The sequence below is a fragment of the Misgurnus anguillicaudatus genome, chromosome 21 (genome assembly GCF_027580225.2).
Source record: "Misgurnus anguillicaudatus chromosome 21, ASM2758022v2, whole genome shotgun sequence".
Taxonomy (NCBI): Eukaryota; Metazoa; Chordata; class Actinopteri; order Cypriniformes; family Cobitidae; genus Misgurnus; species Misgurnus anguillicaudatus.
This window is the reverse complement of record NC_073357.2, coordinates 31,169,120-31,193,317: the sequence shown is the minus strand read 5'-3', so window position 1 is coordinate 31,193,317 and position 24,198 is coordinate 31,169,120. Positions and strand designations below refer to the sequence as shown.

The following is a 24,198-nucleotide window of genomic DNA, read 5'->3' as shown; positions in this document are numbered from 1 at the left end:
AGAATAGTTATATGGCATTTATCGGCGCACCCCTAACGTATATCAGGGCTCCAGACTAACATTTTTCAATAGGAGCAGAGTGGCCCCCAACTGAAAATTTTAGGGGCGCAACCAGAAAATTTAGGGGCACACACTGTAAATCATCATGCTATCCAAATATTCAAATTTCTACAAATTTCCACTGTATTACTAATAAATACTTTAATGATATAAGCAGAAAGTACAATGTGCTGTTTTCAAAATTCAGTGTCACATCACATAAAAGGTCAAATTTACTGGTTGCACATGTGGTACACTCTCAAATTTTGATGGCAAAATGCCCCCATTTGCTGGCAGTCTGGAGCCCTGTATATACGTTATTTTTCTGCAAGTTACAGCGTATGCTAAACAAACCAATGCAGTGTGAATTATACAACGTATGTAAGCTAGGTTTATGTTTCTTCTTAAATGTTATATTTTCCCTTTCAATCTGTTGCATAAAGCATTATAGATAACTTCCATCTGTGAACTGAATAATCAGCGGGTAATAATAAGGTGCTGCTACTAGGTTATTGAGGTTTTGTTTAACTGTACGTTGTGGATTGTTTGAACTGAAGTTTGAGAGAGGGGTCAGATTACTAGTCGAGAGTTATGTGCTGACTCAGAGCAAGATAAGGTCTTCGAGGGGCCCTCACGCATGTCATCAGAGACAATTTGACGCTGTGTGCTTAAACAGAATGTGCAGCTCACTTCACGTGTGTTAGAAAAACTAGACATGCTAGACTTACACACCTACAGTTCAAAGTAGTAAAGATTGTTTTAGCTGCTTATAAATGCTGAATCAATGATGTGGGTTTGAATGTTCTTTTTTTATTTTATTGAAGACAATGAAGTGTACGCCTGGGGTAATAACTCCATGGGCCAGTGTGGTCAAGGGAACTCCACTGGCCCCATCACCAAACCCAAGAAGGTGATTGGATTAGATGGAGTGGCCATTCAGCAGATCTCTGCTGGCACCTCCCACAGCCTGGCATGGACTGCTCTTCCTAGAGACAGGTTAGCAAAACCTTTGGACCCCTGATGAGTGGAATTGATTTCATAACCTCTATTTAAAAGAAAGATAAAGAATATTTTGTACTTTGTGGTATCTAAAGGCATCATATTTACAATGTGTTTCCCTCTTTCCATGAAGTCTTATTCAAAACTTCTCTGTCCTTATGCATGACTTGCTCTTTGCCGTTTCAACACTTTCAAATCTAATCTAGTCTGTTTGTGTAACAGGCAAGTCGTGGCCTGGCACAGGCCGTACTGTGTGGACTTGGAAGAAAGCACTTTCTCTCACCTCCGCTCGTTTCTGGAACGATATTGTGATGGCATCAATAATGAGATCCCACCGTTGCCTTTCCCATCCTCCAAGTGTGTATTCTGCCCCACCCTAGTGGAGTTTGTTTTTCTTATGCTCAAGTGTAGACCATTGATTTTGGATAGAGTATCATTAGTGCTGCTTCTGCTAATGTGATTGAGTTAAGGTTATAACCAGTTATAATCGATATTAAACATCCTGAAGGTTATTAATATTGAATATGTGCTTTCAGAGTAAACTTTTGTTTTGTGTTTGGAAACAGGGAGCATCATACCTTCTTGAAACTGTGTCTGAGACTCTTGTCCAATCACCTGGCTCTAGCACTGGCAGGGGGCGTGGCCACCAGCATCTTGGGGCGTCAAGCACGGCCACTACGCAATCTCCTCTTTAGGTTGATGGACGCATCAGTGCCAGATGAAATTCAGGAGGTCTGTGTGTGGGTGATTCTCACAAAATGTTTTTTTTGCAAATATAAGATTAAGGTCTGAACTTACTATAACCATTATTTTTAGAGGATTTAAAACATATTTCCTATAGAATTATTTGCATTTTTTAGATTATCATTATAAAAAATTATCATTACCGCAAAATGATATTACATTAAATATATGCATTTACAAACTCATGTTTCGGTAATGAGAACTAAAAAGTTGTCATGTACTATGACAAACAAAATTTCTATTTTTATCTGGAGAAAAAATAAGAACTGCTTACCTGGTAGCCATCTTGAGTGTCACAGTCAATTATGTCCCTTTCAACAATTTTTTTTTTTGAAAATGTTTATTGAGGGCTTAAACAATGATTGAAAATTGTCGCGGAGGATGGCCACATTTATGACACATTTATATTCCTTATTATTGTCTCTACATTTACCAATGATCACCAAATACCACATGTTTCTTTACTGTAAATGTTTACAGTATAACGTGCACTGAAGCTTTTTATTTTTTAGATTTTTTAATTATAAATATTTCCATGTCAAAGAACCCAAATCCAGTCATGGACACGTTGCGGTAATGAAAATTTTCAACAAAATTGTTTTGTTTGATGTCATTTGAAATCATGTGCAAAACCGTACATGAAGAGATGTTTGTAACTTTCTTATTTTGATAGTCTTACTTTGCATTTACTTTTTTATCAAAATGTTTTATGACACCTCATAAGTCTAATTTCATGAGAATCACCCGGTTTTTTTTTGTTGTACATTCATTGTCTCAGAAAATTAAATGCAACACATGTAAGACTTTGGCCTGTAAAGTTTTTTTTGTCTTCTGTAGGCTGTCATTGAGACTTTGTCAGTGGGAGCAACAATGCTGTTGCCTCCGCTGAGAGAGAGAATGGAGTTACTGCACTCGCTCCTTCCTCAAGGACCAGACCGCTGGGAGAGCCTCTCTAAAGGACAAGTACGTTCGTTTGCCAATTTGTAAAAAGTCTAAAGTTAACTTTCAGAAGTCAGTCGTACTCATCTGTATGTGTGTTTCTGTCACAGAGGATGCAGCTAGACATAATTCTCACTAGCCTGCAGGATCACACTCATGTGGCATCTCTGCTGGGCTACAGCACTCCTCCAGATGCCCCTGAGCCTCCTGCTCAACCCTCCGACTCTACGCACGTGCCTGGCACACACGCTGATACACATCCTGACACACACTTAGCAGAGATCCTTATGAAAACTCTTCTTAGGAATCTCGGCTTTTACACGGTCAGTCCCTGGCACGTCATGAGCTTTTGGATATAGGGTGCTTCTCAATTCTCAATTGTGCATCTTCTTTTCGAAGATGGAGGAGTTGAAGCATTAAAATGGCATATATCTTCACTCTCTGTATAAAGCTCAATCTCTATGATCAAATGATCAAGTGCATCAAAACTAAAAATATTAAACAAGATAATAAAGTTAACACACACAGTTACCATGGGTTCACATCAGCCACATTTGAGGCGTCAAATTCACGTTTGCAGCTTGAACATTTTGAGTTTACTCGCTTCATTCGCGCGTAAAAGCCTCGCGTGAAATTCTAGTCATCGAGACATTCACGTGGAAATTCGCATCATGGGAGGGGCTTCTGCGACTCCGCTCGCATCCTGTAATCACGTCCGTACTAGAGCAAGCTTCTGAGTGGTTAACGCGGCGTGTTTTTCCGCCAAAGTTCCAATTGTTCAACTCGCGCGTTTGCTGCGGCAACGTTCAATTTGCGAAGTAGACGCGCGAATAAGTCGGAATCGCGTCTACCGCGCCACGCTTCACGTCTCATTCGCGCCACGAGACCTCCAGATGTATGTCAACGCGTCTTTACATTGACTTAACCTTGAAATCACTCGCGCTTGACGCCTCTACCGTGGCTGGTGTGAACGCAGCATTAGAGTTCATAGCCTCACTACATTAAAATAAAGACATTCTTAAAGTGCTCTAACTTATGATATGTGCCTAAACGTAAATATTAAATATACTGTCTGAAACGAGTCTACATTTACAAAATTTTTATGATAAATACTAACATTTATGCATGTTATGCATGTGAGGGGTGGAGATGTATGTGCGTCAGGTTTAATCAATAAAACACTTCCGCATAGGATTCACTTGTGTATCCTCGCTCAAGAAGCCTCCTATATTTTAAAAACTTTTGGCATTTTGCCAAATGGTACTCTAGGTATCACACCCATTGCAGGAAATTTGTATGCCTCACAGATTTGACATATGCGACTGTAGATATAGCATAACAAATAATGTAAATATATCCGTACACTCCTGGTTTATTTGGTAAGTAATCAGGCTGCTCATTCCTACAGTCTTTAACATCAGTCTGTTTTGTTGTGTGTTAACTTGCAGGACCAGGCGTTTGGAGAGCTAGAAAAAAACAGTGATAAGATCCTGCAGGAAACGTCATCATCTGATAGCAGCCAGCCTGCACATCTGCATGAGCTGCTTTGCTCTTTACAGAAGCAACTACTGGCCTACTGTCATATTAACTGTGTTACAGAGGTACACACACAACCGCATACAATACAAACTGGCCATGCTATGTGTTTTAGTGTGTTTGAACAGTCTGATGTGTTTGTCAGGACTCCAGCAGTGTGGCACTGCTCCATAAACACCTGCAGTTACTGCTGCCCTACGCCACTGATATCTACAATCGATCTACAACTCTTTTGAAAGAAAGTTCGGGGAATGGCAGTGTGCGTGAAAAGCTACGAGGTATAACAAATGTATAGACTCAATAATTTTTATACAGATTGACTTGTTTCTTACAGTCTCCCTATGGATGTCTGTGTGTGATTGTGTAGATGTGATCTACATGTCCGCTGCGGGCAGTATGCTGTGTCAGATTGTGACGTCCTTGCTGTTATTGCCTGTATGGGTTGCACGGCCACTGCTCAGCTACCTCCTAGACCTTCTTCCCCCTCTGGACCGTCTCAACAGACTTCTGCCTGCCGCTGCTCCTCTGGAGGAGCAGGAGCTTCAGTGGCCTTTACATGGTAATACTCAATTCAGATCTTCTGGTCAGATCTTTGGATCAGTTGTACAGCTGTCAAGATTCAATGAGCAAGATTCAATGTTTAGTCTTTTTCTATCTTTTATCAATGCGTGCACTTTTAATCTTTGTACAGTGCCTTGTGAATCTGTTAGCATTTAGCCTAGCCTCATTCATTCCTATGACTCCAAACAGGGATGAATTTATAAGCCACCAAACACTTCCATGTTTTCCCTATTTAAAGACTCTTACACGAGTAGTTACACGAGTAAGTATGGTGGCACAAAGTAAAACTGTTGTTTGGAGCCATAGGAATGAATGGGGCTAGGCTAAATGCTAATACATTCACAAAGCGATGTACAAAGATTAAAAGTGCACGCATTGAAAAAAATAGGTATGTATTAATTCATCTAAGTTGAGGTAAGAACATAGTAAAATATTGAAAAACGGTGGTGTTTTCCTTTAAATAGCTTTATACAAAGCACATTGTCAAAATGCTATACAAATAAAATTTAAATTGTGCTGTCATTCATACATGAAAGAACAATGTTTTTCTTTTCTTGTCTTTCTATAGGAACCCCAGATCTGGTTGATCCAGTGTGTGTGTCAGGACTGGCACAGTGCTGGGTGTGGCTGGTAGATCTGGAGCGTACCGTAGCCTTACTTGTTGGACGCTGTCTTGGAGGAATGCTGCAGGGAGCTCCGCCCTCACCAGAAGAGCAGCACACTGCCCATTGGCTCAAAACACCACTCTTCAGTAACGGCTTAGAGACTGAGATTCCCCAGCTTGGTATGCACAATCACACATGCTGTCAAACACTTGCAGAATACATCGATCATAGCAGAAGCGTGTGTTTGTACATGACTAACCGGTTCCTGACTTAAATAAAAATTACAGTCTTGATGCACACACTTGATGCTCTTATAATAAACAAATCTGTGCATGTTGTTCCTAAGAAATTTTTTTTTAATTTTTCTTATCAAAGCCGAATACATTTTTTCTCATTGATTATTGGGAAATAACACATTATGGAAGGACAATGGGTTGTGAAAGCTGTTTCATGTTGATGAATGTGCATATGTGTTTAAGATGCTTGTATCGGCTCTTTGCTGGAAGTGGCTCTCTGTGGGAATGAAGAGCAAAGACCGTTTGACTGTCAGTTACGTGCTGATATGACTGTGCTGGTGGATTTGGCCCTTGGATCGACTAAAGAGCCCACACACAGCCTGTGGACAAACATGCAAGACTATGGCATCAGCAAGGGTATGACATCACACAACCTTAACACATATCCTGCAATATAAAGCCTAATGTGTGCACGACCTTAGATGTCACACATCAACACATTTAATTCATCTTATCCACAAGTTTTCTGCATCAAAAGTGGGCGCGTCTTCCGGTTCGAAGTGAACAATTGGGACGCGTAGCGGGACGTGACACTCGTTCATTCATTAGTTGACAGTCACTTAAGATATAGCGATCCAAACTTGCTAACGTCTAACGTTGTGGGAACACAACCTCAACGAAATATAAAAGGGTGAAATAACAGTACGCTCCGCAGTAGATGGTTGGGTACGGGTTATCCTTGTGTTGGCTTCCTATCCACAAAGTGAAACGAGCACACAAACAAGTGTTTTGAGGGTGTTTTTAAGTTTGAATTCTTCAGCCATATTCTTTTTGATTCGTCGTCTTTTGGGAGGTGATGGAAACTGAACAGTCATTGGCAGGAACACTCCAATTTAGTTTTAGGCTTATGTTCAAAACACTCGCGTTTAAGCCACTGACTTAGTTTATTCCGGTTATATGTATAACCACGAACAGCACATGTTGTCCCTGAGCTCCGTAACGACATCTCTCGTAAAGGTTTGTGACTTTAAATGGTAAAAAAAAAATTCAGAAAAACAAAATGCCCTTTATTTACTACTTCCGCCGCCTCACCGGAAGTTTTATCCACTTTCTTTTTTAAAGTAGTGCCCCCCAGAAACTTGTGGATACCACAGGGCTGTTGAATGCTTTATTCTGATTGTTCGATAAATGCACACCTGACCTAAAATGTCTTAAAATAACCACCAGAGCAATTTCTGTGGTAACCGTGGTATATATGAAATAATTGACCTCGGTCCTTTGAACTATTGGAAAATAGTGCACACCCGCGGTGTAACGGGTACATAACCACCTTGCTGTTGCATTTTTTTCGAATAATTCAACGGCCTGTTGTCAATTATTTCTTAACACAATCTGTATCCTGTTGCTAGTAGCTCAGCTGATATGTTGAAACAAAAATAGACCTGATTTTCTTTGGCATTAGAAAAAAATCTATGGCTTTATCTTTGTGCATACCTTTTCTGTTGATACAGTGTGAATACATGCTCATTTAGTTGTGTGTTTGCAGATTTGGACAGTGCATCGCTGCCCAACGAGGCTCTGTTAGACACGGTGTCCCGCTTCGTTCTGGCTGTACTGCTGAAACACACGGGGCTGCTGGGACAGGCGTGTGGAGAGGGGAGGTATGACCTGGTGTATCATTACAGCCACACCAGAGAATGCTCAGTTAAGACTGTGGGCACTACTTAAACATTTTGTCTCTTGTTCTGCAGATACCAGCCTTGTAAGGTGTTGGCAGAGGTGTATCGCAGTGTTTATAAGGTGCGCAATCGCCTCCTGGCTTGCAAGAACATGGAGCTCATCCAGACCCGGTCATCGTCCAGAGAACGCAGAGTATGAACTCACACACCCATTTCTTATGCTAATGCTGGGGTCCAATGTCTGAGATTAATTAGAAAATAAAAAGATTTTTTTTTATTTATCAGTAGTATAAGAATTTGAGTCAGTTAAAATAAAATAAAAATGTGATATTTCATATTTGGTATGTCCCCTTTTTGCTTTAATAACAGCAACCTGGTTTGACAAGTTTGTGTCTAGTATTATGTGTATAGAAAACGTTGTTAACTTCAGATTTTCTTGCTTGCACAATGTCACAGATTTACTTACATTTAATAAGTGACCTAGATAAATCCATTTTTTATCCTAAAACTTAAAATAATATTAAAAAGTTTAGTGAAAAAGTGCCCTGACTTTACAGTATGTATATATTTACCTCATTAGCTCTCCTTTGTACAGAATTTCTGATAATGTGGACTCAGTTGAAATGGACCCTCAGGAGCACTCATTTACCCGCACCATAGACGAAGAGGCTGAACTGGAGGAGAGAGACAGAGAGAGAGATAGAGAGGAGGGACACCAGGAACAGGAAGATGATGAGGAGGAGAGAGATCATGAGGTCATGACTGCAGGAAGTGAGTTCAGACTGTGATAAGCATGTGTGTGTGCTGGTGTTGGCTGATGCTTAGTGTGGCAGTTTGTCATACATGACCGCGTCCTTTCTCTGATCCGAAATCTTAAGATTTATGTTATATTTACATTTAGTCATAAAATTATGCTTTTTCTTCCTTTAATTCACCCCCATTCTAGCTTATGCTATGCTAAGCAAGGTCTGAAACTTGTATTGTGTGCCTTTTCACAATGACTCGCTTCTTGTATACCTCACTTGTAAGTCCCTTTGGATAAAAGCATCTGCTAAATGAATAAATGTAAAAATTTAGAAGATGCTTATACAAGTTAAACAGTGGCCTGACTATGGCTTAATAAAAAACAATAATAGCATTGTGTAGTAGACAATTTATAACAAGCGCACGCTTCTTAGCCGCTTCCCTAACCTGGCGGTTCTGTGTCTTATGTCTTGGCGGACACAGAAATCTTTCAATGTTTCTTATCAGCACGGGAGGCAGCTCGCGGAAGAGACCGGGATCGACCCAGCAGCATGAGCGTACAGGAAGAGCCGACTCAGCCTGATCAGGAGCGTAGGAACAGCACGGCCCCTCAGGAAGGACAAGATCTTTACACCACCGCATGCAATGCTGTCATCCACCGCTGCGCCATGTTGCTGCTGGCCGTCAGCACACCTCTTGCTCACAGCAGTCAGCAACAACTGGTGGGTGGGGCCAATCAGGATGGAGGCGCATTCATGACGAGGCAAGTCGCATTATTTTGAATTGAATTATTACATCAAAACAAGCATAAGCATACCTTAAAGGCGTTGTGCAGGATTTTTGAAAAACACAGGGAGTCAGACCGGAACCAAAACACACTTGTAGCCAATCAGCAGTAAGGGGCGTGTCTACTAACCGACGTTGTTGCCTGGGTTGTGTATGTATGGGGCGGGTCTATCAAATGAAGGTCCAGATTCTATTGGGGTATGGGCGTGTTTGTTTAGGTGATTTCAAATGTCAACATTGGCTTTCAGAGATCATGCACCCCACCTTTAATCTATTAAACCATACATGTGTTTATAACCGGGGTACCTTTTAAGGTCTGTTTCCAGGTGTTTCTGTTACCTCCTAATGCTGTGCTACTGCACTTTTCGCATACCCATATGCCTGACCTACTTTATCCAGTTTAGACCTTGTGTGCTGACCTAATTCTGAAGCACATTTTAAATACTGACTAAGTTGCAATTCGTTTAAAAGCAGTGGTTAGTGAATGAAAAATGCAGTTGATTAGTGATATTGTTAAATATCTGGGTCACATTTTTTTATGTGTTATGTAGGCATTAGGGGTGGGCGATATGACCAAAATCTTCTATCACGATAGGATTCATTTTATATCATGATAACGATATGTATCACGTAGGGGTGACCCCGAATAGTCGAAGATTCGATGCATCGATAAGAGAAGCCTGATTCGACTACCAATCTCACAGTCGAATCGTCGGAGATGTGTTATGAAATGAGGATCATTCAATTTTGGCCGTATATGGGTGCACACATTATCTGATTTCACATCTAACAGCTTTCTCACAATATATTAATATACAGCACATTATGATAATGCTGCAAATAGTATGTGAAGTAACAGCTTTCAATAAATATTTTTAAAATGCGTTAATAAATCCATCCCCTGTGACCGGGCACGGAGGTTTCTTCGTTAATAAACCATTGCCTCTTTGTTTCTACATTTAAAAGACAAAGCTGGCAATTATATTATGGCTATACTTTTCTATTCTTTTAATAATTTATTTTATTTTATTTATAAATCACTCTGGGTTATCTGATTTAACTATTTGGCTTGTGTTTTGTTTCTGTGCACTTGAGGCATTTTGCAAATTTGTTCTGCAATTTGTTACTTCTGACCTTATTTTATTAAAAAAAATGTATCTATTATAAACGTAAATTCTGATCTAATTTAAGTCTGTTAATTTTGGATAGCTTTTCGTTGTCTCGATGTTGCGCTATTGCGTGCTGGCCATGCTTGCGCATGTAATTTAGCCGAACGGGCTAGGTGTTCTGCGTCTCATATTTAGGAGTTCATCAAACTAAACATTAAAAAACGGATGTTTTTCGACGGGTATACGTTTTTAAAATGTATTACTATTTACGATACATTTTGGTTATCTTGTCAAAAGTTAAACTACAAAACAGGTAAGCCGTTTTTTTAAATTTCGGTGATGAAACGGAAACTATCTGCACCGAACCTATTTCTGCCTGACACGAATGTCTTTCTTGTGATTTAATATTATGGTTGGTGTTCACTTTCAAATGATAGCAAAGAGATTCCTGAAATAAATAATATCATCCGGTCTTTCTGTATCTAAAGTGAATACAGAGATGATCAAAGTCAGAGCAAGCAAGCAGGTATTTCTATGCTAAATAATAACGCATAGTGTCTATAAAATCATTAATTTCAGTGTTTTTCATGTTATAAATTAACGTTTAATGAATTGTAAATAAAGATTAGTTTACAGTCACAATCACAAATTATTTGTAATTTCTCATTTGTCGGGGGTTTTTTGGTCATGACTGCTTTGACGCGCTATATCTCCAAATTAAATAAAAACACTTAATTGTAGCCGGGGTTTCCAAGGCAGAATCACCTTTGTTGTTTTTTTTTTAGGTTTAGTTATCAAAATGTATTTTTGTGTGATTATCTGTAGATCGTGGCCTTAAAATGTTATGAGGAATAAATAAACAAATGTTGCCTTATATATTTTACCATAAAAAAATAAATATATAAATGCATCGTCAGTTTTGTCTTCGTTCATCACTTGAAAGACAGTTTTGGTCACTTTAACAGAAAGTTGTTTATGTGTGCTGCTTGTGAAAGAAAATAAAAGTTACCAATTTGTACCTGGTCTGGCCCCCTCTCAACCCATGCACACACACATAGATGATTCGACTATCGGTCGACTATGGAAAGATTCGACAATTCTGATTCGAATATGTAAATCCTTAGTCGAGGACACCCCTAGTATCACGGTAGAGTTTTTTATGTTTTAATAAGGTTTGAATCTTTAATACCATAGAAATGTTCATAATTCTCACAAAAAAACATATACAAGCATAGAAAGAAGATAAAAACAAACAAAACTCAAGCTCTCTGAAGATAAACAGTCAATGATATAAGAATGATAATAAATAATTATGCATGTATGTATAGGCCGATATATATTTTTATTTAAGGTAGAAAAGTGATTTAATCAGGAGCAGTGAGAGATTTTCTCTTAATACTGTTTGATTCACACGAGTGACGGACAGGAGCAAAATTAGGTAACTTCCCCTTTAAGACCAAAGCCCAGATTCAATACACTTTTACACATGCGCTTTCTCTTTTAGCTGTTTACTTTTTCTTAAGACCTGGTCATGTTTATGAGGATGCTTGCAAAGACGGGAATTTTGACGCATATGTGTATTTAAGGCCAGTAAAGCGGGAAAAATGCTCACGAGCTTAATGAGCAGCGGTCGCGCGACTTGCGCGCTCCTCACAGACAGAAAGAGCAGCGGTTGCGCGACTTGTCCACTCCTGACACACAGAAAGAACGCACGCATACAGATCTGTTGTCTGTGTTTCAATGGATTAAAATAACTTGAAATACTGAAAAGGCTGAAATACGTGTACAAACGTTACGTTTTCGCGACCACGCGCATAGGAGCATGACGTGGGGATGTAACTTCGATAGAAACGATAATCCAATATCTCTACCGGTTGACAAATTTCTACCGGTTAATTATGTCTACCGGTTTATCGCCCACCCCTAGTAGGCATGCTCCGATTATGATTTTCCAGACAATACCGAGTACCGATTTCTTGTCGTCATAATCGGCCGATACCAATGCCGATACTGATTCTTCAAGTTGATATGCGAGCTCTTTGATAACTGTAACTTTTAACCATTTATTCTAGATAAAGTAATAGCACCGATGTTGCCTGTGTTATATTATTTGCAGAAATTAAGTATATTGTTGTTTTAAAGGACAAGTTTGGTATTTTACACTTAAAGCCCTGTTTTCAGATTGTTTATGATGAAATAGAACGGTTTTGACTGAAATTTCGACATTTGTGGCTGCCCCGAGAATTTTTGGGTGTTTGTGTTTCAGCTCCTACCTTTACAATGGGATTAATGGTTCCCTTGAACAATACTTTCTAAAATGCATTAAACTTTCGTTTACAAAGACGTGAAACTTATCGAGTGGTCAGGGGTGTTCAATGATATGCTCACACAAAAATCGCGTTAAAATCATACAGATGAACTTTCAGCATGAAGATGTAATGTCCATATGTGTTGTTGATGCTGTTTGATGGAATGTGAAGACATGTCGCGCTGTTAGCCCTCATAAAAATACACATATCTCTGAGAAGGCAGAGAGAGAAATCCAAATTTGCAGGTCGCACATGAGGAACGGGTTGTGAAAATGCTCGCACTCCGTAAAAATGTTCTCAAATTGCAGCCGCAATCATAAGCCCTATGATCACAAAAGTAAATAGAAAGATCGATTGATGAGATCGGCAAATTTGGCAAGTAACGATCGAGTCATTTAATGCGATGATAGACCGATATCGATCTGCGGCCGATCAATCGGAGCATCCCTAGTGTTGTGTGAGCTCACGGGAACATTTCTCCATTTGTAATGTTGTTTGTTTTTGTGTAGGAGCGAGAGCCTGTCAGCAGAAAGTCGGTCCATCCAGAGTAGTCCCAGTTACAGACTCACAAAATCCAGGAGTGAGTCTGATCTCTCTCAACCAGAGTCCGATGAAGAGGGATACTCACTGGTGGGTTTCACCACGCACATCTCCTGCTATCTTATTTGCTTAACTTTTTGTAGGACTGTATGAATTGCGGTTATATAACCTGTTGTTGTGATCTGTTTCAGAATGCGAGGAGGAATGTGGATCTGGATTTAGCTTTTAGCCCTAAAAAAAGAGGTAACAGCTCCTCACCAACACTCTCAGCCTTAACGGTACATTCACACAGGGCATAAGCGTTTACACTTGACGGAAAGCTTGTCTGAAGCCTGGCCAACAGCCAATCACAGTGGACGCAACACGTGCTCCGGTCTTGCATTAACGTAATTGGTTGGCTCGCACTAGGTTATTTGCATAATGCGATCTGATTGGTTGACGCACGTGTTGGCACTTGAAAAGTTGAGAAATGTTAAACTTCTGCTGCAAGCAATAGCAGTGACACAACATTGACGGATCCACAATTCAGTTCGGCAATGCATGACGTCACCCCTTAAAAGTAAATGAGAAGCATAAACGCTTTCGCTCGTGTGAATGTACTGTCAGACTCTCTAGTGTAGGGGTGTCAAACTGCCGGCTCACAGGCCATTTGCTGATCACCCTACCCCTCTATGCGGCCCACATCTACTGTCAACAAAATAACATAATCGAGAGCAGTTTCATAATTGATTCATAATTGATTTAAACTTGTAAGGGGGAATGTACATGTCACATCTAAAAAGGCATGTTAAACGAGGTTCAAGCCGCTCCTGTGGCGTCTTCTGTTGCTAAGCAACCTTAAGCCGCGCTGTCCATAGTGCCGAGGAAAACCAATTGCATGATTGGATTTTATTCGCCCATCTGCACCTCACGTCAATCACAACATAATCACCATGCAATCAATTAATCTGGATTGTTCGTCCAGAAAAGAGCTGTCACTCAGAAGTACGAGAAGAAGGGGCGGGGTTATTTCACGTAAAGTCATAGCTTCCAATTGCGACACCTCATAGGGAGGGAAAGGGGGAAATGTAATGTAACACACATTGAACGACAGATGAAAAATATGTTAATATGTATAGAGTTTATCTAATATATCATTATGTAGCTTGCTATGCCGCTTCCTGTCGACTGTGTGAATTAAACCAGTAACTTCTGGGTTGCAGGCCTGAATGTGTAGCAGTCAATTAGGCATTGACTGCTACATGACTCCCCAAAATATTAAAGCTGCTTATGCCTAATTTCATTGGCTGTATGTGGTGTACACAATACTTTTTCTAGTTTGTATTTTTTTTCTTTAGCTGGCAATACTTTAAGCTAATACATGATTGATTGAGCACCCTTAGCATACTGTAGAAGCAATTTTTCTTTGTTTATAATAAGCATCAGCTAAATGATGAAGACTTCTTATCTGTGTTACTGTATGAATGATCATATTTCTTTCTTGTGTCTTTTAGACCATCTCTACAGTTCTCCAGATTCCTCTGCTGACTGGTTTGTGGGGCGCTCTGGCCGTGAAGGTTTGTACAGCTCTTCCCAGTCCTACGGGGAGTCGGATTTCGATCTGAGTCACTCGCTCAGGCTTCATGCGCTCATCGAAAACATAGTAAACTTCATCAGTGGAGATGTCGGAAATGCACCGGCATTTAAAGAACCAGAAGAGAGTGTATCCACCAACCCACAGGCCATTATTACAGCCATGGGTCAACAGCAGAGCCGAGCAGAGGTATGAGAACATATTTTAACACCCCAAATTAGTAGCCAAATTTGAGCAGCTCCTTCGTGTTATAGGCTACTACACTTCGTTCCACTGCTTCAATTTATTTATTTCAACTTCTGTTCATGTTTTTATGATTTCTTTAGTTGCGTCTGGAGGCCCTTCATCAGATTGTGGTGTTGATTTCTGGGATGGAGGAGAAGAGCAGTCAGGCAGCTTCTGGAGGAGGAGCCGGACGCGCAGGCCTCAGTTTTCATTCTGCCTCTTTGCTCACATCGGTCAGACTACAATTCCTGTCAGGATGTTTCGGCCTGGGTGCCGTCAGCTGTGGGGGATTGAAGGGAGAGAGTGTCCAGCTGCACCACTACCAGGTAATAAATACATATGTCTAAATTGATTCGGAAAGAAATCTGGACATCATTGACTATACTTACCGTACATTACACAATTCCGTTTGTGCTTTATGCATTGGGTAAAAGATCCTGTGAAAGATTTGATAGATTTGAATTGTACATGTCATTTAAGGTCTGCTTATAACATGCTTTTTCTTTACCTGTAGGATGGAGTGAGAGCAGCCAAGAGAAGCTTACAGATGGACATTCAGACAGCTGTTCATAAGATATACCAGCAGCTGTCAGTCACATTAGAGAGAGCCCTGCAGGCTAACAAACACCACATAGGTGATGTATTCAGACGCACATATGTTTGCATGCACTATATTAACGCTGAACATTTATTCACAATTCTGTGTGTTTCCAGAGGCCCAGCAGAGGCTACTATTGGTGACGGTTTTTGCTCTAAGTGTGCGATATCAGCCTGTAGATGTGTCGTTGGCCATCTCCAGCGGGCTCCTGGATGTTTTGTCACAGCTGTGTGGCACAGAAACTCTACTTGGACAAACTCTGCAGCTCCTGCACAAGCCTGCAGGCTCTCAGCTCAGCACTGCTCTCAAAGTGGCCAGCACCAGACTGTTACAGATACTGGCTATAAGCACTGGGTATGACACTGTTCACTAACAAACTGTTAACTTCAGATTTTTTTTTATTGCTGGTTTATTCATGATTATTGTGTGGAGGAATTTAGCCTCGCTTAAAGCCCTTCTGGTGTGCCCTTCTTTTATCAGAGTCTTAATGGATTCTGCCAACAAATTGTTATTTTTTGTTTTGTTTTCAATGTTAATCAGTTTTGTACAGTATTTCCGACATGATCAACATGCAAATAAAATCCTTAGACCCTTACCTACTGTTACAGTACTTTATAGATTATGTTATGCAAACATGAAAACAATGCACCTAGCAAGAGCGCAATACAAGATTGATTCCCTCACCCCCACTCTTTTCTTGTGTTTTATTAGGACGTATGCAGACAGGTTGAGTCCTAAAGTGGTCCAGGCACTGTTGGACCTCCTTTGTAGTCAGCTGAAGACTCTGCTGTCTCAGGCTACTGGAAGCACACTCGGTACAAATACAGAACTGCAGGAGAAAGCAGAAGACTGTGCAGATGCTCAGAAAAAAGATTTTCGAGGTATGGCTTTCAAAGCCCTTACATGCACATTCACACACCTGCACACACTCATTAAAGGCACACTCCACTTTTTTTGAAAATATGCTAATTTTTCATGCTCCCCCTCCCTCTCGGGTCTGGCGCTACCACTTTTAGCATAGTTTAGCATAATCCATTGAATCTGATTAGACCATTAGCATCGTGCTAAAAAATAACCAAAGAGTTTCGAAATTTTTCCTATTTAAAACTTGACTCTTGTGTAGTTATATCGTGTACTAAGACTGAAAATTAAAAGTTGTGATTTTCTAGGCAGTTATGGCGAGGAACTATACTCTCATTCTGGCGTAATAATCAAGGACTTTGCTGCCGTAACGCTAGTTACGTATGTAACTGTGGTTCTGTGAATTCCGGATGACCGCCAGAGGCGGTGCAAAAGCACTAGTGGATTATCGCAGCGCCAGCTAGATAGGTCGAGAAAATATACCAACAAAGTCACATGGTGACATAGGCTGAGCCCTGAGCAATAAATAGCCAACCAGCTCAGCCTTCTGCCTCATGAACGCCTTTCTCGCGCATTCCGCATGACAAAGAACTCTGGCGGTCATCCGGAATTCACAGAACCACAGTTACATACGTAACTAGCGTTCTGTTTCATTCCTCCTGACCGCCAGAGGCGGTGCAAAAGCACTAGTGGATGACTCCTACCAACATAGTCATGAGGAATGCCACCCACCTTAAATCAAGGTTGTCCTCTGAGAACCGCAGAACAGACAGCATGAGGGGCAACAACGTTGATCTTGTAGAAACGGGCAAAGGTACATGGAGAAGACCAAGTAGCAGCTGTGCAGATATCCGCCATAGATACACCCCTGAAGGCAGCCCAAGACGTAGACACCGCCCTAGTGGAATGACAAGCGACACTACCTGGCAAAGGTCTTTGAGCATGCTTGTACGCCATAGTAATAACCTCCACAATCCAATTCGACAATCGTTGTTTCGATATGGCGGCCCCTTTCCGCACGCCGCCATAACAAACAAAGAGCTGATCCGTTCGCCTAAGGTGAACAGTAGCAGACACATAACGTTTCAGGGCCCGCACGGGACATAAAAGATGACTAGACGACCCGTCCGACTGCGGCGTGGGCAGAAAAGACGCCAAAGTGATAGACTGGTTAATGAACTGCGGGAGCAGGACTTTAGGTAGAAAAGAAGGATTCGGCCAGAGAACAACACCGGAATCCTCTGGCAACCAACGCATGCATAAGTCACTAATGGACAAAGCCTGTAACTCACCCACACGCTTAGCAGAGGCCATTGCCAACAAAAAAGCAGTCTTCAAAGATAGCCATCTCAGGTCAGCTGTCTGCAGGGGTTCAAAAGGTGGCAGACAGATAAAATCCAGAACAAGCTGTAAGTCCCATCCAGGAAAACGGGGACTACGAGCGGGCCTCAGCCGCCTAGCCCCTTTCAGAAAACTACACACGAGGGCGTGGGAACCAAGTGAACAACCATTAACTGGTCCATGATGCGCAGAGATGGCCGCAACATACACCTTCAACGTGGAGGCTGCTTTGCCTGAATCCAGAACGTGTTGTAAAAAACTAAGAACGTTTGGAACATCACAACATACCGGATCAAAACCTCGCTCCTCACACCATGAGGAGAAGAGCTTCCAACGTGCGGCATAAAGCTGACGTGTAGATGCTGCTCTAGCATTAGTAATAGTCTGGACGACAGCAGGTTCCAGATTAGCTAAAGGACAGTCCGACCCAGAGGCCAAACCCAAAGTTGTAGACGGTCCGGATTGGGGTGCCAAACAGCTCCGTCCATTTGAGACAACAGATCCCTCCGAAGCGGAAGCTGCCATGGTCTGCCCACCAGCATGGAGAGAAGCAAGGGGAACCAAGGCCTGGCTGGCCAACGGGGTGCCACAAGCAACACAGTGTGATTTCCCAGCGCTATCCTGTGTAGTGTTTCCCACAGAAGTGGAAGCGGAGGAAAGGCATAAAGCAGCCGGCTTGGCCACTCCTGGGATAGAGCATCCTGTCCCAATGGGCTGGACGTCTCTACTCTTGCGAACCACCAGCGACAATGAGTGTTCGCCTCTGTTGCAAAAAGATCCACCTCTGCCTCCCCGAAACGCTGCCATATCATCCGCACCACATCCGGGTGGAGCCTCCATTCCCCCGGATGAAGAACGTCCCTGGAGAGAGCATCCGCTACCTGATTTTGCAACCCTGGCAGATGAACCGCCCTCAATGAAGCTATTCGAGGGAGCGCCCAGGTGAGTATCCTGCGGGTAAGATTCAGGGACTCGAGGGACCTTGTCCCACCCTGATGGTTCAAGTGAAACACTGTTGAGGTGTTGTCTGACCGGATGAGGACATGTCGGCCTGCCAGAACTGGTAAGAAATGCTGCAGAGCCAGAAAAACTGCCCGTAGTTCCAGAAGATTTATATGATCCTTGGACCGGGTTGGGGACCAGCGTCCGCAAACACCCCTGTGGTTCCACGAAGCTCCCCAACCGAGCAGAGAAGCATCGGTTGTGACCACCTCTCGACGGGAAGGAATGACTCCTAGAGGAACACCTGACATCAGAAAAAACGGACGATTCCACTGTGTCAACGCCAGCATACAACCGCGTGAGACAACAATCAGACGATGAAGATGTCTGACAGGGCTCAAACGAAGACTGTTGTTCCACCGTTGGAGAGGTCTGAGGTGGAGCAAGCCGAGTGGGATAACCGGAGTAGCAGCAGTCAGCATCCCCATGAGCCGTAAAACAGTCTTGTATCTTAAGCTCGCTCCCAGCCGGAAACGAGCAAGCAGCTGTAGAATATTGTCCACCCTGGCCTGTGAGAGGGTGGCCGACATTGCGCAGGAATCCAACGTCATTCCAATGTAAGTGATTTTCTGCACTGGACTTAGATGACTCTTCGCCTCGTTGACGACAAGGCCTAGCCTTTGAACATGCATCAGAAGTAGGCTGGTGTCTTGCACAGCCTGCCAGCTTGTGCCTGCACACAGCAGCCAGTCGTCCAAGTAAGGCAGGATTCGCATCCCCCTGGACCACATGGGATGTAGGGCTGCAGACATGCATCTCGTAAACACTCGGGGGGCCAGAGACAGGCCAAAAGGAAGGACCCTGAACTGGTAGGCTTGGTTTTTGAAACTGAATCGGAGAAACTTTCTGTGCTGAGGAGCAATCGGCACGTGAAAATAAGCATCCTTCAAGTCGATGCTTGTGAACCAATCCCCCTTCCTGACAGACCGAAGAACGTCGGCTGCCCGCAACATTCGAAAGGGCAGATGTTTCAGGAACTTGTTTAGATGTCTCAAGTCCAGAACCGGACGAAAACCACCATCCTTTTTTGCTACGAGGAAGTATGTTGAATAAAAACCGTCCCTTTGAACACAGGGATGAACTCTTTCTATGGCTCCTTTCTCCAGAAGAGAACAAATTTCCAGAGAGAGGGCCACTGAACGTGCCGGATCTTTTATGACCGTCTGAACGATCCTGGAAAAACGTGGGGGCCGGCGTCGAAACTGTAGAGCATACCCCTTGCTTAACGTGGTCTGAACCCAGGGATCTACAGTCGTCTCCCTCCAGTACGACAGCTGTGTATTTGAGAAACGGTCGACCACCGGCCCGATGGCTTCAAGCGTTGTGAGTGCGCCCTTTAACGGTTGTGGGGGGGCGCTGATGTGGACCCCCTGAAAACTGCCGTTGCTGTGGACGAAAACCTCGAGTGTCCTCAGCAGCACGGGGCCTCTGTGACCCTTGAGGTTGCGGGTTAGGACGCTGGCGGAACCTCTGATCCTGGGTTGGAAAACGATGACGAGCCTGAGGGCCTGGCACTTTAAAGACTGGATTACGCTGCGTCAATTGTCGAGTGGCCTCGGACAGTTTTAACCGCTTTTCCAGAAGCTCTGGAACAGTAGGTCCGAACAGGTGACCGGGAACAATTGGAAGGTCACGTAATGTCTTCTTGCAGTCTCCAGGCAGTCTTGCTTGGGCGAGCCATACCTGTCGACGAGCTGCCAGGAGTGTGGCCGTCAGGGTACCCAGCTCACGGGTAACATGACCCATAGCCAAAAGGGCAGTTTGAAGAAACTGCGAGACCGAGGGGTCAGGTTTAGACGACTCGAGAGTGTTAGTAGTGGCAAGGAGTAATTGACAAATGGTGTTCTCTGCCCGGGTAATATATGCAGTAGACTCGTATGCCTTCTTAAGTAACGAGTCGGTGCGGCCACACTGGGCACTGGGGCATCGCACATTGCCTCGAAGAGCCTCATCGGGTGACACCACTAGGGCAGCGACCGCCTGTTCGATCTCCGGAGCACGGCCAACTCCAATAGTATCTGCCCCAACCATAGATGCCAGAGTACGGGCTGTCCTTGGTCGCCTTCTCGAAGCATTAGAACTCGTAAGGGAGTTGGAAAACTCTGCAATGAAGTCCTTGCAAGGTGGCATAGCGAAGCTGGATCCGGCTGCAGTCTGTCTGAAAAAGACACTGGACTGTGCTGGCTGAGTTGGCGATTCATCCAGCCCTAGGCGTGCGACTGCCATCTGAAGCACAGCCACAGTGTTATCTGTGGAGGACATAGTCTGCCCTGAATGAGCTGATTCCCCACTAGAGCCCCCAGCTACTGAAGAGGCTGCGTTCTCCAGGATGGGAGATTGTGCAGTAGCATCTACCACTGTCATATCCTGAAACAGTGCATCAGATGCACTTGTGGAGAGCACATCGAAATCTGAGTGATGTGAAGGGGAAGATGAACCCAGATGTTCAAGAACCCTAGGATTAATGGAATTGGAATCCTCCTCATCCTCCTGTGAAATGGTAGCAGGTGATGCAGGAATCACAGGCTGTAGCGTCTGGAGAAGGCGCTTTATTTCCAACATCTCAGACGAAAGTACAGCAACCGTTTTAGAAAGAGAGGCATCCTCTGGCTGCTCGCTATCTGTAACATTAGCCTTCTTCTTAGCTGGAGGGGCACCGGCAGCCGCCGATGCACTGCGTTTCCCTTTCCGTTTGGCTGACTGCGACTCCTTTTCCCCAAGTCTGACTGCACATTTAGGGTCCAGTTCGGCCAGCCGAAGCCGTCTCTCTGACATGGGCAGGAGACTACAGTGCAGACACGGGTTCGTGATAGCCTCCTTTAAATGCTGCAGTCCCAAACATGACGGACATACGTCGTGGCCGTCGTCCGGCAGGAGTGAGTTAGGGCACAGCTTGCATGTTAAGGGAATAACCGTGGCAATAGAGCTATGTGCCATAACTTTCCCCAAAAAAGAAAATGAGGGATAAATAATTTCAAGTCAGTGACAAATGTTAGCAGGGAACCGCTAACATAAAAACGTGGCAAAAAAAAAAAAAAAAAAAAAAAAAACAAAAAAAAGACCCAAAAAAACAAAACAAAACGAGGTCTTGAAGTGAAAACCCTCCGTATAAAAAAAACCCAAGGAGAAACTAACGAAAAATCACCGGGTAATACCGAGAGCTTTAAGGGGTTAACGGGAAACCGTAACTATTGAAAACACCGGCCGTCGGATAGCCCCGAGAGGCCCGAGCAGTTACAAAACGAAACCAAAAATTATGGGGAACGTCGGTATAACCGTCCGTAGAAAAAAACTCTGGCCCCCGGATAGAACCGAGAGGCACGAGCAGTCACACAAATCCGTCTGAAAATAAAAATGACGGGGAACCGTCACTAAAAAAGCCCGTAGGAAAACACAATAGCCGCCGGGAGCTAACACCGAGAGGCTGAAACCCCGTATATCCGTCATATGTAAATATGTAACGATGACGGGGAACCGTCATACAAAAACGCCCGTAGAAGACACTAGCCACCGGACGGCACCGAGAGGCATAAAGTGTTGACAGAGACCGAATGTAATAAACCCACGACTCACCGATCGATGCAAAGAAGAAAAGACTCCAAATAGCGCGCTGTCACAGCTTGCGAGGACGAAAAAAAAAAAAATTCGCTGCTCAGGTAAGCTGCACTTGACGGCGCGAAAATCGAGGAAAAACGACCTATCACAACAAGCGAGAAAGCAAAAGAGGCAGAAGGCTGAGCTGGTTGGCTATTTATTGCTCAGGGCTCAGCCTATGTCACCATGTGACTTTGTTGGTATATTTTCTCGACCTATCTAGCTGGCGCTGCGATAATCCACTAGTGCTTTTGCACCGCCTCTGGCGGTCAGGAGGAATGAAACAGAACATGCTATTAAAAGTTACCAAGGGGACTATTTTCAGGCACTGCGTCATATCATTGCACCTCCTACAGCCATGTTACGGCAGCAAATTCCTTGATTATTAATCGCAACTTTTATTTTCTGTCGGTCTTAGTACACGATGTAACTACAAAAGAGTCATGTTTAGAATATGAAAAATATCAAAACTCTTTGGTTATTTATTAGCACGATGCTAACGGTCTAATCAGATTCAATGGAGTATGCTTAGCTATGCTAAAGTGGTACCGCCAGACCCCGAGATCAGCTGAATGGATTCCAAAACGGTAAAAATCAAATGTTTAACTCTAAGGGAGCTGAAAAATGAGCATATTTTCAAAGAAAGTAGAGTGTCCCTTTAAGTCTGAAATATATTCTGTTATGTGGTTTTATGTATAGTTTTGATGTGTGTGTTTTCTTTGGTTATAGCATTATTACGTAAGAGGCACACTGCTGAGCTGCACCTTGGAGACTTTCTGGTGTTTCTGCGTCGAGTGGTCTCTTCCAAAGCAATCCAGTCCAAGATGGCCTCTCCCAAATGGACTGAAGTCCTTCTCAACATCGCAGCGCAGAAATGCTGCTCAGGTAAAAGCATCCCATAAATATATAAATGGCACACAGATTGTTAGTATTAAAGGTTAGTTAATTGCCTGTTTTTCAGGGATTCCGTTGGTTGGTAATTTGAGGACACGGCTGTTAGCGCTGCATGTTTTGGAAGCTGTACTTCCTGCTTGTGAGAGCAGTGTGGAGGACCATCAAATGACCCAGGTATGACTCCACACACTTCTATTGTGCTCTTTCTTTATATAATATTATTTTATTGTTTAATTGATTTGTGTTGTAGGTGGTGGAGAGATTGTTCTCGCTACTCTCTGACTGTATGTGGGAAGCACCTGTTGCTCAAGCCAAACACACCATCCAGCAGAAAGAGAGAGAGCAGGAGCTCAAACAACAGGTGAGGGAGATATAACCACTAAAGCTTACAGGTGTCACTGCTTAAACTCAGCATTCACCTCTCAAAGATTTTATTAATCACATTTTTATTAGGGTGAGACAGAGGAGGAAGAAGAAAATTTACCTATTCAAGAAGTGACTTTTGACCCAGAGAAGGCACAGTGCTGTGTGGTGGAAAGTGGACAGGGGCTGACACATGGCAGTGGTGGCAAAGGTTACGGTCTGGCCTCCACTGGCATTTCTTCAGGCTGTTACCAGTGGAAGGTTGTACAAACATAGTGCATTTTTTCATCTTTAATGTAAAGCCTGCTTTGAAACAATGTGATTTTGTAAAAAGAGCTATGTGAATAAATTTGTGACTTGGACTGGACCACAAAAACAGGTTGCACAGGTTGTCTTAGGTTGCACAGCTATATTTGTAGCAATAACCAACAATACATATTTAAACTATAAAATTATTTAAAAAAAATGTTATACACCAAATAATAAGGATATTAAATAAAGATCATGGTCAGTGAAAATATTTTGTAAATTTCCTTCTGTAAATGTCAAAAATGTATTTAGCATTAGTAATTAGTAACTGTGCATTCACACCAGACGCGGAAGAGACTTAAAGCGCAAGTGATTTACATTGTCAATGCAAAGAAGCGAATAGGCATCCTGCGGCGCAGTACACGTGGATTGAGCGTTGCCGCGGGAAATGCGCAAGTTGAAGAATCTGAACGGCCTGATTGGCCACGTTAACCAATCTGGAGCTTTCTCTAGTAGTGACATGATTACAGGAAGCGAGCAGAGTCGCAGAAGCCCCTCCCATGACGCGAATTTCCGCGTAAATGTCTCGAATGACTAGAAGGCGAGAGGCGCTTTTTTGCCGCCTCTACCGTGTCTGGTGTGAACGCACAGTAAGGACTTAATTTGAACGAA

General features: G+C 43.0%; 1 protein-coding gene across 7 annotated transcripts in view; it reads left to right on the top strand.

Moving 5' to 3' along the window:
• The window catches only part of herc1 (HECT and RLD domain containing E3 ubiquitin protein ligase family member 1), a 57,778-nt gene that overhangs the window by 9,697 nt on the left and 23,883 nt on the right, over positions 1 to 24,198 (top strand). For 6 of the 7 annotated variants that reach the window (XM_073858912.1, XM_073858914.1, XM_073858913.1 and 3 more), the window contains exons 10-34: positions 864 to 1,035; positions 1,261 to 1,395; positions 1,605 to 1,770; positions 2,620 to 2,745; positions 2,832 to 3,044; positions 4,170 to 4,322; positions 4,403 to 4,535; positions 4,625 to 4,816; positions 5,387 to 5,602; positions 5,903 to 6,076; positions 7,206 to 7,320; positions 7,411 to 7,531; positions 7,935 to 8,109; positions 8,566 to 8,845; positions 12,796 to 12,916; positions 13,018 to 13,069; positions 14,320 to 14,588; positions 14,726 to 14,950; positions 15,139 to 15,259; positions 15,339 to 15,576; positions 15,934 to 16,103; positions 22,750 to 22,905; positions 22,982 to 23,088; positions 23,165 to 23,275; positions 23,368 to 23,538. In XM_073858912.1, coding sequence (XP_073715013.1) covers positions 864 to 1,035; positions 1,261 to 1,395; positions 1,605 to 1,770; positions 2,620 to 2,745; positions 2,832 to 3,044; positions 4,170 to 4,322; positions 4,403 to 4,535; positions 4,625 to 4,816; positions 5,387 to 5,602; positions 5,903 to 6,076; positions 7,206 to 7,320; positions 7,411 to 7,531; positions 7,935 to 8,109; positions 8,566 to 8,845; positions 12,796 to 12,916; positions 13,018 to 13,069; positions 14,320 to 14,588; positions 14,726 to 14,950; positions 15,139 to 15,259; positions 15,339 to 15,576; positions 15,934 to 16,103; positions 22,750 to 22,905; positions 22,982 to 23,088; positions 23,165 to 23,275; positions 23,368 to 23,538 — 4,112 coding nt within the window. The remainder of the gene's footprint in view (positions 1 to 863; positions 1,036 to 1,260; positions 1,396 to 1,604; positions 1,771 to 2,619; positions 2,746 to 2,831; positions 3,045 to 4,169; positions 4,323 to 4,402; positions 4,536 to 4,624; positions 4,817 to 5,386; positions 5,603 to 5,902; positions 6,077 to 7,205; positions 7,321 to 7,410; positions 7,532 to 7,934; positions 8,110 to 8,565; positions 8,846 to 12,795; positions 12,917 to 13,017; positions 13,070 to 14,319; positions 14,589 to 14,725; positions 14,951 to 15,138; positions 15,260 to 15,338; positions 15,577 to 15,933; positions 16,104 to 22,749; positions 22,906 to 22,981; positions 23,089 to 23,164; positions 23,276 to 23,367; positions 23,539 to 24,198) is intronic. The other variant, XM_073858915.1, reaches the window with a different exon arrangement.